This window comes from Papilio machaon, chromosome 9 (genome assembly GCF_912999745.1).
Source record: "Papilio machaon chromosome 9, ilPapMach1.1, whole genome shotgun sequence".
NCBI classification, from domain to species: domain Eukaryota; kingdom Metazoa; phylum Arthropoda; class Insecta; order Lepidoptera; family Papilionidae; genus Papilio; species Papilio machaon.
This window is the reverse complement of record NC_059994.1, coordinates 2,009,598-2,023,825: the sequence shown is the minus strand read 5'-3', so window position 1 is coordinate 2,023,825 and position 14,228 is coordinate 2,009,598. Positions and strand designations below refer to the sequence as shown.

The following is a 14,228-nucleotide window of genomic DNA, read 5'->3' as shown; positions in this document are numbered from 1 at the left end:
TAATTCTGCACAGGCAGAGTCTCAGGCAAAAGCTAGTCATATATAACACGAAATATCTTTAATAGTTTGTTCAACTTAACAGTTAAAGGTAAATTATTAACAATGTCAAAGTAAACGGGCAACTAAATAGAAGACAATTTGATGTCTATACGGGCTAACAATTAAGTCTCTCGCCCGTCTGTTGACAGTATCTAAATGTGGCAATATAAACGCTCTCTCCGGCGACACCGTCGATTACACAACTAAAAGGACAAACAATTTAAGCTAGAAGTACTGTGTTCTGAAACTATCCGCGTATACTTACATTGTTATATAAAAGAGGTTGATCTGTTGTTGATGTTTTTTTTTTTACAAAAACAACTATTTTGATAAATTTTTCAGCCAGTAACTTTGAATAATCTAATTTTTATGCAAGATGTGAATTTGACCGTCGCGTCGCTAAATTGTTACGGAGCAAACGCAGAGGAGTAGGCTTGCAGTCGTATAGCTGCCTCCTTACAGTCGCGTAGTAGTCGCGTAGCAGTCATGTAGCTGTCGCGTAGACGTCAAGTAGCGGTCGCATAGTACTTAATTCATTTCTAAAAACATGTTTATAAAATAGGTATGCCTATAATTGGTTCATTCAAAAGTAGTTTATTAGTACAGTATACTACCTATATATAGTAGTAGTACTACTAGTATTGAGTATTGGTAGACGTGCTTTCATCGTCGACATAATATATTGTACAGGTTGCGGTGGCTGTAGAGGAAAGGAGATGGTGGTATCCTCGAGCCGCGCTACAACTGCGAGTGCTCGCTCCACCGGACTCCCTGATGTGCTTGATTGGAGCTCGATCACCGCCTGATACACGCTTCGATCCTCATCAACCGTAAGTTATAAAAAAAACACTTGTTTTTCTACTGTCACTGCCAATCTTCTATATAGCATTTCATCGTCTTCGACTATCCGTCCAGAACAAGTACCTATTCTTTTACAATTATTTCATTATGGCAAACATTAAACATAAATATTGAATATGTTGTACGATAGCGATTTAGTGTTTAATCTCGCGTTACACTGTATCCAGTAACATAACCGAGGTTGGGGCGCAGTAAATCATTCCGGTGCACCTACACGGCGCCCGATACGGGCCATTTATCAGGCGCCCCGTTGAAATTCTCACATCAAATATATTGATGGTTATTTTTATTATCACATACAAATATTATTTAAGCATTGTGATTTCTTTTTAATCTTATTAACTGCGAAATTCCATTTCAGTAATTTTGTATTAAAAGCGTAGTATTTTTTTTTTCTTTTTAAACAGTGGAAACCCACAATTGCTTAGATACTGTTGTATGAAGTATATTAATTTCTACTATAGTAAACAAGGTTAATGAAAATATTCATTCAAGTGGCAAACTAATCTAGAGCTAGTTTCTGAATAACTATTGTTGGTAAAGTAGGTCTGATTTGAATTTCAGAATCAGTTTTAACAATAGGCAACAAAATTATAAGTATCGAATATTATTTTTTAAAACTTTTCTTTTAGTAAGAATAATCCACAGTAATATTTAGGGTTGTAACGTTGTATCGTTTTGTATTTTTTTTGTAAACACTTCGGCAAAAATTTTGAAGAAATAACTATCGTCTTTATATATTTTATTCCATTACTAAGAAAAATATATTTAAAGGTCAACCTCTCACAGTAAAGTGTATCCACTTGGGAAACTTTTTATCTATTTCTTCTTTCTTCAAGTTTATGCTTCGAGTGATCAGGGGAGAGTATGATAAATTGTGCGGCGAAGGAAAATACATTGTTGCCGACAGCATCGCTCTTTACACTTCAAGTATGCAACTTAGCTTAAGACGTGAAGTTATTGTGTTATCTTAAATTCATTATTTTTGTGCTAGAACTTTTCTCGCAATTTATATAATTCTCTTAAAACTTACCCGAAACTAGATACATTAAAACTTATAATTACAGTCGCAGCAATATCAAGTTAAAAATTAGTTCTTAGTTGTTTGACCAACTTTCTTTCATACTTTGAAACAAATACAATGTTTTCGGTTTTTTTTACGATATGCCAGAGTGGTCAATTAAAAACACTAACCCTTGATTTCTGAGAACAAAATATCTGAGAGAGAGTAATACGTCTTAAACGAGAATTTAAAAACCCCCAATTGACTTTTATAATCATGATATACGCCTCGTCGTCGTCGACAACTTGTGCCTGTATAAGTATATATTCTTAATTTTCAATAAAAATAAATAGGAAGGTTTTTTTTATATCATAAGGTGGCAAACGAGCAAACGGCCACGTGGATTCGCCGCAATAGCGAGGCGACCGTTGCCCAAAGACATCCGCAAATGCAGATGCGTTGCCTACCTTTAATCAACGGAGAAGGGGACGCACAGAAAGAGGATATTTCCCCTTCCTATGCGTCCCCTCTTCCGCCGAATCCACTTCATCTTCCCATCCTTTCCTAATAAGAAAAGGGTGGGTAGGGAAAAAGGACTAAAATTAGGCCTCCAGTACCACACTCATCAGACGAAACGCGGAATTGCTTCCACTTGACGCCTGTCTTTTGTGTGGTCGTGATATTTCCCCTTCCTATGCGCCCCCTCTTCCGCCCAATCCACTTCATCTTCCCATCCTTTCCTAATAAAAAAAGGGTGGGTAGGGAAAAAGGACTAAAATTAGGCCTCCGGCACCACACTCATCAGACGAAACGCGGAATTGCTTCCACTTGACGCCTGTCTTTTGTGTGGTCGTGGTATTGCACTGGTCGACCCGGCCAATTCGTGCACCCAACAAATATTGTTGTTGCGGGACCTACCACTGTTAACTAACTAAGTAACTAAATAGAACTGTGAAGTAACTAAATATTACTAATAAAGTACGTTTTTGACTAAAACATTCATTGAATGCAATCTAGAGCGAATTAACTCAGTTCAATTAATGTACTCAGCTATGAATAGCGTACAAATGCGAATAACCGCATTCGAATATTGATTACTCTAAGTTTAATTATTGTTGGATACCTTTGATAGCGTGGTTCTAATCGGGATAAAACTCTCTCGTTACCATTTACCTTACAACCGGTGAGTGCTGCATTGCGCAAATCCTTTTACTATACGCCTTTGATACCCTGTTGTATGCTCCGTGAAGTGCATACTTTTTTATACGCATTATGGAAAAATCTTAACAGACCAAAGCACATAATATGGTAACATATACATGTGGTCCTTGTATATGTTTCTTTGTATACATACTGTATACATACTGTATTCATACATATATATGAATGTGAAAACAAATACATAATTTTTTTTTGGAATCACAAATATTTTACAGATATTTCAAGTTTAGATGATTACAATGGAAAATGGCACGTAAGTTGTTCGTTGTAAGAGCTACGGTTTAATTCTTTAAAATAAATAATTCTTCTTTCTTTGTAAAACTAATCGAAATTTTTAATAGGCCTAATTAAGGGTATGAGAATAATTTAGTAAAGGGAGAAGAAATAATTTGACTCCGCAAAAGCAGTAGAGATCATTAATCTACTAGTAATTATTTAGTAATATCAGGTACAAATCATATTCCAGCAAATTTTTTCAGTTGAAATGACGGCTAAGCCCGCTACAGACAAAACAGAAAGAGTGCTATGGTCATTATTTGTTTTTAGATATAAGTAAAATTGCATTTTAATTTCTTTTGTTTGTATTTCAATTGTACTCCATTTTTTAAATTGTATAAGCAAGCTTTAATTCCGTACATTGTATACAGAACATCAGAACATGAAGAGCAACCGGGTCCGGAGTTCGTATCCGCCGGCGTGTCTCTGTTCGTGGGCAGTGGCGGTTGCGGCGGCGGTGGCGTGCTGTATCGGCAGCGCGCTCCGCCCCGCGCGCCCGCTCACCTTGTGCCGCCCGCCACACACGACCGTCTCTGGATGTGGAGATGTTTCAACTACACGTAAGTGCATCATACTCATAGCATATGCAAATTTTTATCTTTCTAAAGTCATTAAGTGAGCGCTAAAAGATTTAAAGCGCGCATTAGAAAGCACACTATGTACATACAATAAGTGATAAATGCAAAATATGGAGCACAGAAACAAAAAACCTTTTCAAAAGCAAGCATATCACAATGTATGCACAAACTATAGATTTGATCGTTACAATATTATTGCTTATTACGTTATTAAAGTGATTTTAACATTATTATTGTTCTACAATATTTTATATAAAAATTTGCATCAAATCAATTGTACTATGACATAAATGGAATTACTATACTGGGTATACGCGGCTTTAGTCATAAAATAAATTATCAATTCGTAGCTGCAAACTACGATAGCCGGTAATAAATAAGTCAGAGAGTTAACTCTCATAAATTCAAAATCCGCTGATTCATCTGTCCAGAACCGTAAGTTATGCGCGCAATGCCAAATGACAAACTGTTTCTGTGAAAGTCCAGTTTCGGCCGAACTAACGTTAAACAAGAGTTCACACTGACTTAATTCGCATAAAAACCGTTGGCTTATCATGGGTTTCCAAGACCTAAATAATCGTTTAAAACATATTGTTATCTGTGTCTTGACAAAGATAATAACTGCGATGACGATATGTTTATACAGAGATTTTGGTCTCAGAAATCAACGGTTAATCTCACCCAAAAAATAATCTAATCAACTGCATATTTCATGTTATTTTTTAGCTATGCAGTCACGGGTATAATACGTTAACATCAAAAGTTAACTTCTCAAATACAAATCACAAAATAACACAAATCAATGCCCTAACTTTCTCACCAACAAAGTTTTGATGAACGTCTACTGATTGGCGCCGATTGTAACAGAGAAGATTCTCATAAAGTTATAACAATCATGTTAGCTTATATTTTTTATTTTTTTCGCGGATATTTTAAAATTCAAAAATGATTTTATATTATATTATAAATACGAAAGTTTAGATAAATGTTTTTTTGAAGGTATCTCCGGAAGGGCTCAACAAATATTGTTGAAATTCGGTACAGTTATAGAACATAGTCTGGTTTTTTCAGACTATGTTCATCGAGATCCGTTTCGTCGTTCTGGAGTTACCTATCAACTAACATCCATCCAAACATTTTCATTTATAATATGTTTGGATGGATGTAGTAAGATGATTAAAAAATACAACAAACTTTACCTATCTTTACGATCAGTCAGGGTATGATATAGGTACAGTGAAATTAAATAAAACAATGTTCATTGCTTATTCTCTTATATTCATTTGGTTGTGATTAAAGCAAAAATACGAAATGGATGTTAAAATTTGAGCTGAATCACTTTGTAACACTGTAACTTACATATCCATAGATACAAGCCAACATTGTATTATCATCATCATCGTCATAGTTCACTATACGTCCCCACTGAGGGGCTCGGAGTCCACCCTAGGTTAGGGGTGACTAGGCCATAGTCAACCACGCTGGCTAAGTGCGGGTTGGTTGACTTCACACATATCTTTGAATGTATTCTCAGATATGTGCAGGTTGCATCACGATGTTTTTCCTTCCCCATAAGAACGTCGGATAAATGTACATATGTAAATCGAAAATCGAAAAACACATTGGTACATGACGGGATTTGAACCCAGGACCTGCAGATTGCAAGTAAGGTTCTTAACCCCTGAACCACCGACGCTCCTTAACATTGTCATTAAAAGAGTAATGGGACTATTAAAAGATGAAATAATTAAATTAATGTTCCTATTTTGTCACATAATATTACGTCACTGATACGATATTTCGATAAAGCCATTTCCATTGTCCGACTTAATTAACATATTTTAACTAGTTCCGCTGAAACAAGGCTTATTTTGAATAATTATAATGAATCGTGTTTAAAATATTGTACTTTATTTTTATTAAATTGTCATGTTGGCAATATTTAATATTTCGTATAAAATTTAAACATTTTTGTTTTAATGAAAATTAATTTTATAATAATTAATTAATTAATTATGTTTGTTTCATTATGTTTTCATTAAAATAATTGCGACATTAACTACCGATATATTAATTATGACAATGAGTTCTGAGTTCAATCAAATGAAATTTTTTCCTTTTAATACTCATAAAGATTATTATAAAGCAATAAATTAATTTTAAAACCTACTAAATTAAACCTTTCTTTTATTTCTACTCCAATTTAACGCATACGTTGTGATATTTTTAACCTACATTTATTTCGCAGGAATCAACTATCTACAGATGGGGTGACGATCGCAGCGCCATCTGAAGCCGGTCGTTGGTCATTATGGGCTCTCTCCTTATCTAATCGTGGACTGCGTTTCTCCGCACCGCGTACAATAAACGTGTTCCGTCCTATACAACTGGACTTTGCTTTACCGCCTGCTCTAAAGGTTGGAGAAACTGTTGAAGTTGATGTCAAGATTACAAATAACATAAATAATTGTATGGATGTAAGTATGTTATGCTCTTGTATATTTTTTAAATAAATAAATTTACCGTTTCTGCAGATCTATATATATATAAAAAAAAGTCGAGTTAGTTACACGTTTACATTTATAACTCAAGATCAGTCGAACTGATTTAGCTGAAAATTGATGGGGAGGTAGCTTAAACTAGGAAACGGACATAGGAACTTTTTTTTATCTTGTGTGCATTTTTTTTATTCCGCGCGGAGGAAGTCGCGGGTAAAAGCTAGTTAAGTATAAATATTAAACTTTTTGTCTTTGAGTGACTAAATAATGAAATTTTTGAGAGTGAATTTTGTTTTTTCGATGCTTTGAAATATTAGTGATCTCTTTACACGATGGTAACAGAATCAGTTCCTTAAGTTAATTATACTTATTGTTAAAACCTTTTTTTAATATGAAAAGGTGGCAGACGACCGTTAATTTTCCGACATGGCGAGTCGTCCGTTGCCCATAGACATCCGCAAATGCAGATGCGCTGCCTACCTTTAATCAACGGAGAAGGAGACGCACAGAAAGAGGATATTTCTCCTTCCTATGCGTCCCCTCTTCCGCCAAATCCACTTCCTCTTCCCATCCTTTCCTAATAAGAAAAGGGTGGGAAGGGAAAGAGGACTAAAATTAGGCCTCCGGTACTACACTCATCAGTCGAAACGCGGAATTGCTTCCACTTCACGCCTATCTTCTGTGTTTTGTTATTGCTGGCGTCTACCACTCTTTACAGATTACGTAGATACTTGTTCTGTACATTTCAAACTCCATTAGTGAACGTTAGAATAACCGTTTGTTTATATTCTCATCGCACCTGAAATATTGCGGCTATTATAACAAAGTTTATCCGACATTCGTACGCTTACCAAATTAATTTATGGCTTTGAATGCACGAAACAGAAATATAAGCTATAACATTTATGTAAGGGCCAGTCCTAAGTAAATATAATAAATTTTGTGCCGTTATTGTTTGAACCTAAACGGTGTAAAGTATGTACTTTTTATGTTCGAATACAGATTGTACCCAAAAACTTAATTAACTTTAACGTTATATTTATTATTAATTACAAAAAATATGATCTATAAATATCACTAAGATTAAATTAACGGTGTTTTAATAGCTTCTAACAACAAATTATTTAAGGCTGGCTCTACGTCAAACCGACTAAAAACATTCATTTAAGGCATTATAGACAAACCGGAGGTATTTAGCAAAGATCTCAATACAAAACTAGTTGTGCTCTCTGATGATAAAACACCGTAGTTAGATTAAATTTGTACAAAATTGTAAGGAAAGAAGAAAATTATTGTATTCACAAAATACAAACCTTAGCTCATTCTTATATAAAACACGTTTCCAGAAACGTGTTTATTTATTGATATTTTTTTCTCAGTAGTTTGGAAGCAAAGTGGAGCGTACGAAGCGAACATAATACGCGCCCTGTTTGGCTTTGATCTCCTTCGATAAACTTTAACGAGGGCGCAACCTATTCAATGTCATCACAAAATACGCCTTATAAAAATTACAAAAGAAAACAATGTTTTCTAACATTTTACTGATGTTTGTTATAGCTGAATAATTCAAAGAGAATTTTATAAAATATGTCTCCTTACTAGGACAAAGACGATTTGCTTATTGTTAAATTTAAATGTTACGTCATCATCATTCTGTCTGATCATCGTCAGTCTGTATCATCATATTTTGTCCGTATCATTGTCCGACACCTATAGAGTTGATAGTACCTCCAGGGACACCAGAACAGCATCATCATCCATCTGCGTATCCGACGACTTTCTGTCTTTATTATGTAAAACAATATTATTCAACGTTTTATCGAAAATCACACGGTTACCCCATTAAGTCGCGGGCACGGTCGGTGGTAGCGATATGTTTGCGATCGATGTCTCTCATCGAATCCCGATTAGGGATTGCCGGGGATCAGCGCGGGTTTCGGCGGCGCAAATGGGCCGATTAGGCAATCTATACCGGTTTAGCGACTCAAACTCACATCAGTGTAACCCGTGCATTGTTTTCCACGGTTATCGTTATGCTTTAGCGTTCAATCACTTACCCTGTATAATATTATTTTGATACTTTAATATCACTTAGCCTGTTAACAAAGATGTACGTTCAGAAAGCGTTTTCTTTGTTGAAAAACAGATCATTGGATATTTTTGATTACGCGCTTAGTAACGTTATTACAGCACTCTTTACTCCTAGATTAAGTTCATTTTTGCGTTTATGAATATTTTACTATAATCAATTTTAGTGGTTCTGAAATTTATTTTACAGCGTTGTGATATTGCTGATTTTCATGTGTATTAATTCCTGATAGCAATGCCGTGAATTTTATTCGGGTGAACCGCAGTTTTATATGTTACCAATTGACCGCACCAAATGTTGCTGGCGTATAAATGACACAATAGCGCTCGCCGCACGCAAACCGAGCCAATCGACCGACCAAAGACCAACCATTCATAATACCAACAGATACGGTAGTCACGTTGAAAGCTAATTACAGCCGTTTGCGTCAACTGCACGAATGTTTGTACATTCCTATTGGTTCCTGAACGTTAACTCGCACGTTTATTGCGTACCGTTTTGTTGTCCTGCCCGCGGCTACTTGGCCGTTGGATTCATCGGGTCGGTTTTACCTTTATTTATTACATTTATTTATTTTACTTCAAAAGAGTAACAAAATTTGCAAACTTTGTTTATTTTGCTTAAATTTACTGAGCCAGGTAGCAATTTATCACTTTTTGTGACAAAATAAACATAGAAGATGATTCAAATTTCTAAATTGAGTATGTGAATGATTCTTAGGCTTATATTCATTAAGTGTAGGTAATCTTTGTTCTTCACGAAAAATTTTTATCAGACGTAAAGACGTAATGATGTGTAGAAAAACAAATCTCCAAAGTTTGCATCGCTGCAACCTCCTGCAGTGCAGTAAACCTCCTGCAATATCATTGAAAAACTCGTATCTTGCTGTATTAACAACTGTATTTTTTTTTTTTTTGTACCGTTGCTCCTGCTGCTATTGCTCTTGCAGCATCCTTGTTATCTAACATGATTTATCGTTAAATAGAGTTAATCATTTTTTTTTTTTTTTTTTTTTAGTTTTTTTTTTTTTTTTTTTCTCCATTTCAAAATTTTATAATGAGTGGTGCCAATCAAACGCTAATCGAATATAGTTACGTGAGTGGCCAACAGCACATGGTAAGCCTTTATAACAAAGGACCAGTATTGTGTAGGTTCAATAAATATATATTGTTAGGACTGTTGAGGGTAGCCACACAAAAGGTTTTATAAGGAAGTATGCGCTGCTGCTCGAGGCAGTTTCTTTCCATCGGTCATTGCGGAACGTCTGACATTTTTGTTTGTTTACGTTCGGTTTGAGTTTATACTACAGCGGGGATTATTATGAAGTAGAGTTAAATTCATTATTTCGCTGTTAGTTTAATTCTTTTAAAAATACTTTTGCATCAAATATCTTACATCAGAAGTGGGATAGGATCCGCGTGATTCTATCCACTTTGCTCACTCTGTGTTTGTGTTTGCATTTTCATGAAAATAAATGCAAAGAGAAAAATGTCAGATCGTTACCGTGATAATTGTTGTAGTCGCAGTAAGTTGAGTCGAAATCAGAATCGTACCAGTGTTCACGAAGCAAGGGTAGCGTGGACCAAGCCATGTATTCTGCATGGGAGTATGTGGGCAGTGAGGCTCACGCGCTGTCTGTGTATTTCACTCTGACAGGATTGTGGACACGATCTATTCAATTTGTACTGCGGTAAGATCGAACCAATATTTTTATATTTCAAGTTTTGATGCCAAATAAGTCAACATCAGACTTTTCAATTAATTTAAAAATGTTTTCTTTACTTAAGACTGAAATTAAATACCTCGATCAGTTCATTAGTGAGGGTCAGGTAAGGCCGAGTCGTGATAAGATTAAAAGCCTTTGCCTGAGTCAGATGGATGTCATTATGTCGTAATAGTCATTGATGCCCTTTCTGAGTTCAGTTTGCTTTGTCCATGTATTGTCGGGATGGTCTGCGTTGCGTAGACTGTGGGATACCCAACTGCAGAAGTGAGATAGTGAACGAACTGTGAGACGTTTTTGTATCAGGAGATGATGCTTCTAGGGTATTTTCAGGACTGACAAACTGCGGGTTGCCATTAATATCATGTAGAGGACGGACTGCGGGACGCTTGCCCTACATGGTGCCACGGTGAGGGGAGTGGACTCCCGAGACATGCTCTGCTTTTTTTTAACGGTGAGACATCTTATGTTCGTATGACACGCAAACGTCGTGCCTATGTTATACGAACGATTGTGTGATACTACTTGCGTATAATAAGCGAACGTCGTGCCTATGTTATACGAGTAGTTATGTATCTGACATGTGTGTAATAAGCGAACGTCGTGCCTATGTTACGCACATGTAGATGACACATGATACGCGAACGTCGTGCCTATGTCATGTGCTGAAGTCATTTGTGTAGATGAACTATGCAAACGTCGTGCCTATGGTTCACTATGTTGTTGTAAACGAACTATGCAAACGTCGTGCCTATGGTTCACTATGTTGTTGTAAACGAACTATGCAAACGTCGTGCCTATGGTTCACTATGTTGTTGTAAACGAACTAAGCAAACGTCGTGCCTATGGTTCACTATGTTGTTGTAAACGAACTATGCAAACGTCGTGCCTATGGTTCACTATGTTGTTGTAAACGAACTATGCAAACGTCGTGCCTATGGTTCGCAAAGTTGCAAAGAAGTACAGGAGGACGAAGACGTCCTCCAGTCAGGAGAGGCCGTGTTAGGACTGTTGAGGGTAGCCACACAAAAGGTTTTATAAGGAAGTATGCGCTGCTGCTCGAGGCAGTTTCTTTCCATCGGTCATTGCGGAACGTCTGACATTTTTGTTTGTTTACGTTCGGTTTGAGTTTATACTACAGCGGGGATTATTATGAAGTAGAGTTAAATTCATTATTTCGCTGTTAGTTTAATTCTTTTAAAAATACTTTTGCATCAAATATCTTACAATATATATATATATATATATATATATATATATATATATATATATATATGTGTGAATACGATTTTTTTTTTTTTTTTCTCTTCCATATGCATTTTTATAATTATTAATATCATATTATAAGGAATTACTTGATTTGACATACTATAATAACAAAAGGAATTTCGTTCCAATAACATATAATCAATACATTCACCCGTCACATGATGGTCTTTACACAAAAGACTCAGTGCAGGGGTTGTCCTAAGTATATAAATAATTTCATGCAATAATTATATAATCAATCTTATTCATTAATTCAATTTCAATAATTATAATCATTATAGCATAATTTTGTATGTGAATATATTCTTAGTAATATACTTGTGTCGAATTAATTTTCCTGTTTATACTAGAATTTTTCCTCAAGCAACTGTTGATCCATTAGCCTTAGCAGCCTTCCGCATTATTTTTAATCCATAGTCTAGGAATATAGCCCTCAGTTTTTCTTTTTCCATTATTGTAGCTATGTTATTTTTTGTTATAGGCTGAGCCATCTTTTTTTCATAATCGTGACGTTGTCTTCCATATCTAGGACAATCAATTAGTATGTGTTCTATCGTTTCATGAGTAATATTGTCACATAAACATGAAGGGTCGACTGCTAATCTATATTTATGTAAGTACGATCTAATGCCACCATGGCCAGTAAAAAGCTGGGTGCCTATGTTACAGTGCTCATAATTTTTAAATACTCGATGCGCCGCCTGTACGCTATTAAAAAACATTTTTATAGGGCTGTTGGGGTTGTAGTCCGCGTAGCGCTTCTGCCATTCCCTCACAGTGGCTTCTCTAATTAAACGTTTTGCGTAGGATATAGGGAATTTATCATACGCAGGTGATTTTTTTGATGTTAATGCGGCTTTTTTAGCCAGTTCATCTGCTCGCTCATTGCCACAGAGGCCCTGATGGGCTTTGATCCAGGCGAAATCAATTTTGATACCCTTACTTTCTAATGTAGCTAGATGTTCGCGCACTTCTGCAGCAAGGGGATGCAAGGAAGTAGGGTCACATATGGTTTGTAGGGCAGATCTAGAGTCGCTCAATAAGGTGACCTCTTCATAACTTTTGTGTTTATGCAATATTAATTGCAGGGCTTGTTTTATAGCTGCTAATTCTGCTTGAAAGACACTACAAAAGTTGGATAGTTTTATTGTTGCGTAACGCTTCTCAGTCCCTTCCTTCCAGAATGAAGCAGCCGCTCCGACTCTCCCATCCAGTCTGCTTCCATCAGTGAATACTTGCCATCTCGTTTTTGGTAGCCTAGCTAGATCTTCTGCTGTGGATATTATGTCGAAAATTCTGTGCCGTCGCAAGCCTGGATGTGGAAGTCGGCGCGGATCTATGTCGCTGTCAGCGGTTCGTCCGGGCAATTCGGGAAGTTCTTTTCCTCTTTTGACCTCATAAAGGATAAGTCGCTCTTTTGCTCGAAGATCAAGGGGAAGGACCCCGGCCAGGATAAGGGACGCGATGGTTGAGAGAGTGCGATGCCCCTTACAGATCCGTATGGCGAAGTTCCTTGCAATACTATCCAGTCGCTTACAATTGGCTTTGCTGAGAGACGCCGTAGCCCAGACATTAGCAGCATAGAGAACGATTGGTTCGATCACAGCACGGTACGTAATTCTTAAAACATTGCTATTGAGTCCCCAATGTGCGCTAGCCGCTCTAGAGATTGATTTAAATAGTTTTATTGCCTTTTCTTGCCGTGACGCAATATGTTTGCCAAAATTTAATTTTTTATCAATAGTTAGACCTAGTATTTTAATGGAATCAGAGAACTCTAGTTGTGTGCCTTGAAAGATTATTCGAGGTGCCAGAAATCTCGATTTTTTCCTGGTAACGAGCATAACCTGAGTTTTGTGGGCGGCAAAGCGCATTTTAAAAGAGTTACCCCACTTGGATATTTCGTTAAAGGCGTCGGTTACAATTTTTTCAATTTGATGTGTTGTAGATGCAGTGGCGACAATAACAATATCATCGGCAAAAGCCTGGATATTAACAACTGTAACAAATATTCCAACATAATACGAATGACGCTGTCCGCAATAGGACTACAACCCATTAGTTCCAACTACGAATCATAGATGGCGCCACATATGTTTTATAAAGCGGTGACGAATGTCGTATGGTTTTACTTAATTCATTTATTATGTAAACGTTTGGATTAAGAGTCAAGGATTAAGAGTGTTCTAAGAGCGATTCTCCTTTGTATATATTAGCTAGCCGCCTGGTGACTAATTATATAAAGTGAATAGCTCCTTCTCTTAATATAGGCTGCTTGCGCTAGTGACGGCCTAACTTAATAAAATAACCGCTTGCTTTGGTTGTAACGGTTAATCAAATACCTGGTGTTGTTACTAGGCCAATTCGGCTTATCTCTCACCCATCCCCTACAATCTGGCGCTCAACGTGGTGCCAGTCGATTCAGCAGAGGAACATCCCCTACAATCTGGCGACCAACGCGGGCAAGTCGAATCAGCCGAGGTACATCACAAGGTCACAGGACGTCAAACAACTACTGCTGACAGGACTACACGTCAACTGCACAACATAGTTCTCAATCTTGAACAATTCCAACAGCTGCAATAGCGAATCTTCCTGTAGGTACCGAATAATCTTCGCCATCTACTCACCTTTATGCAAACCGGTTCTTGGCATCGAAGGTTTATTGAAA

General features: G+C 36.6%; 1 protein-coding gene across 1 annotated transcript in view; it reads left to right on the top strand.

Annotated features, from left to right (window-relative positions):
- LOC106712880 (C3 and PZP-like alpha-2-macroglobulin domain-containing protein 8) overlaps positions 1-14,228 on the top strand; it is an 86,387-nt gene that overhangs the window by 60,210 nt on the left and 11,949 nt on the right. The window contains exons 10-12 of the mRNA XM_045679384.1: positions 730-869; positions 3,772-3,960; positions 6,227-6,455. Coding sequence (XP_045535340.1) covers positions 730-869; positions 3,772-3,960; positions 6,227-6,455 — 558 coding nt within the window. The remainder of the gene's footprint in view (positions 1-729; positions 870-3,771; positions 3,961-6,226; positions 6,456-14,228) is intronic.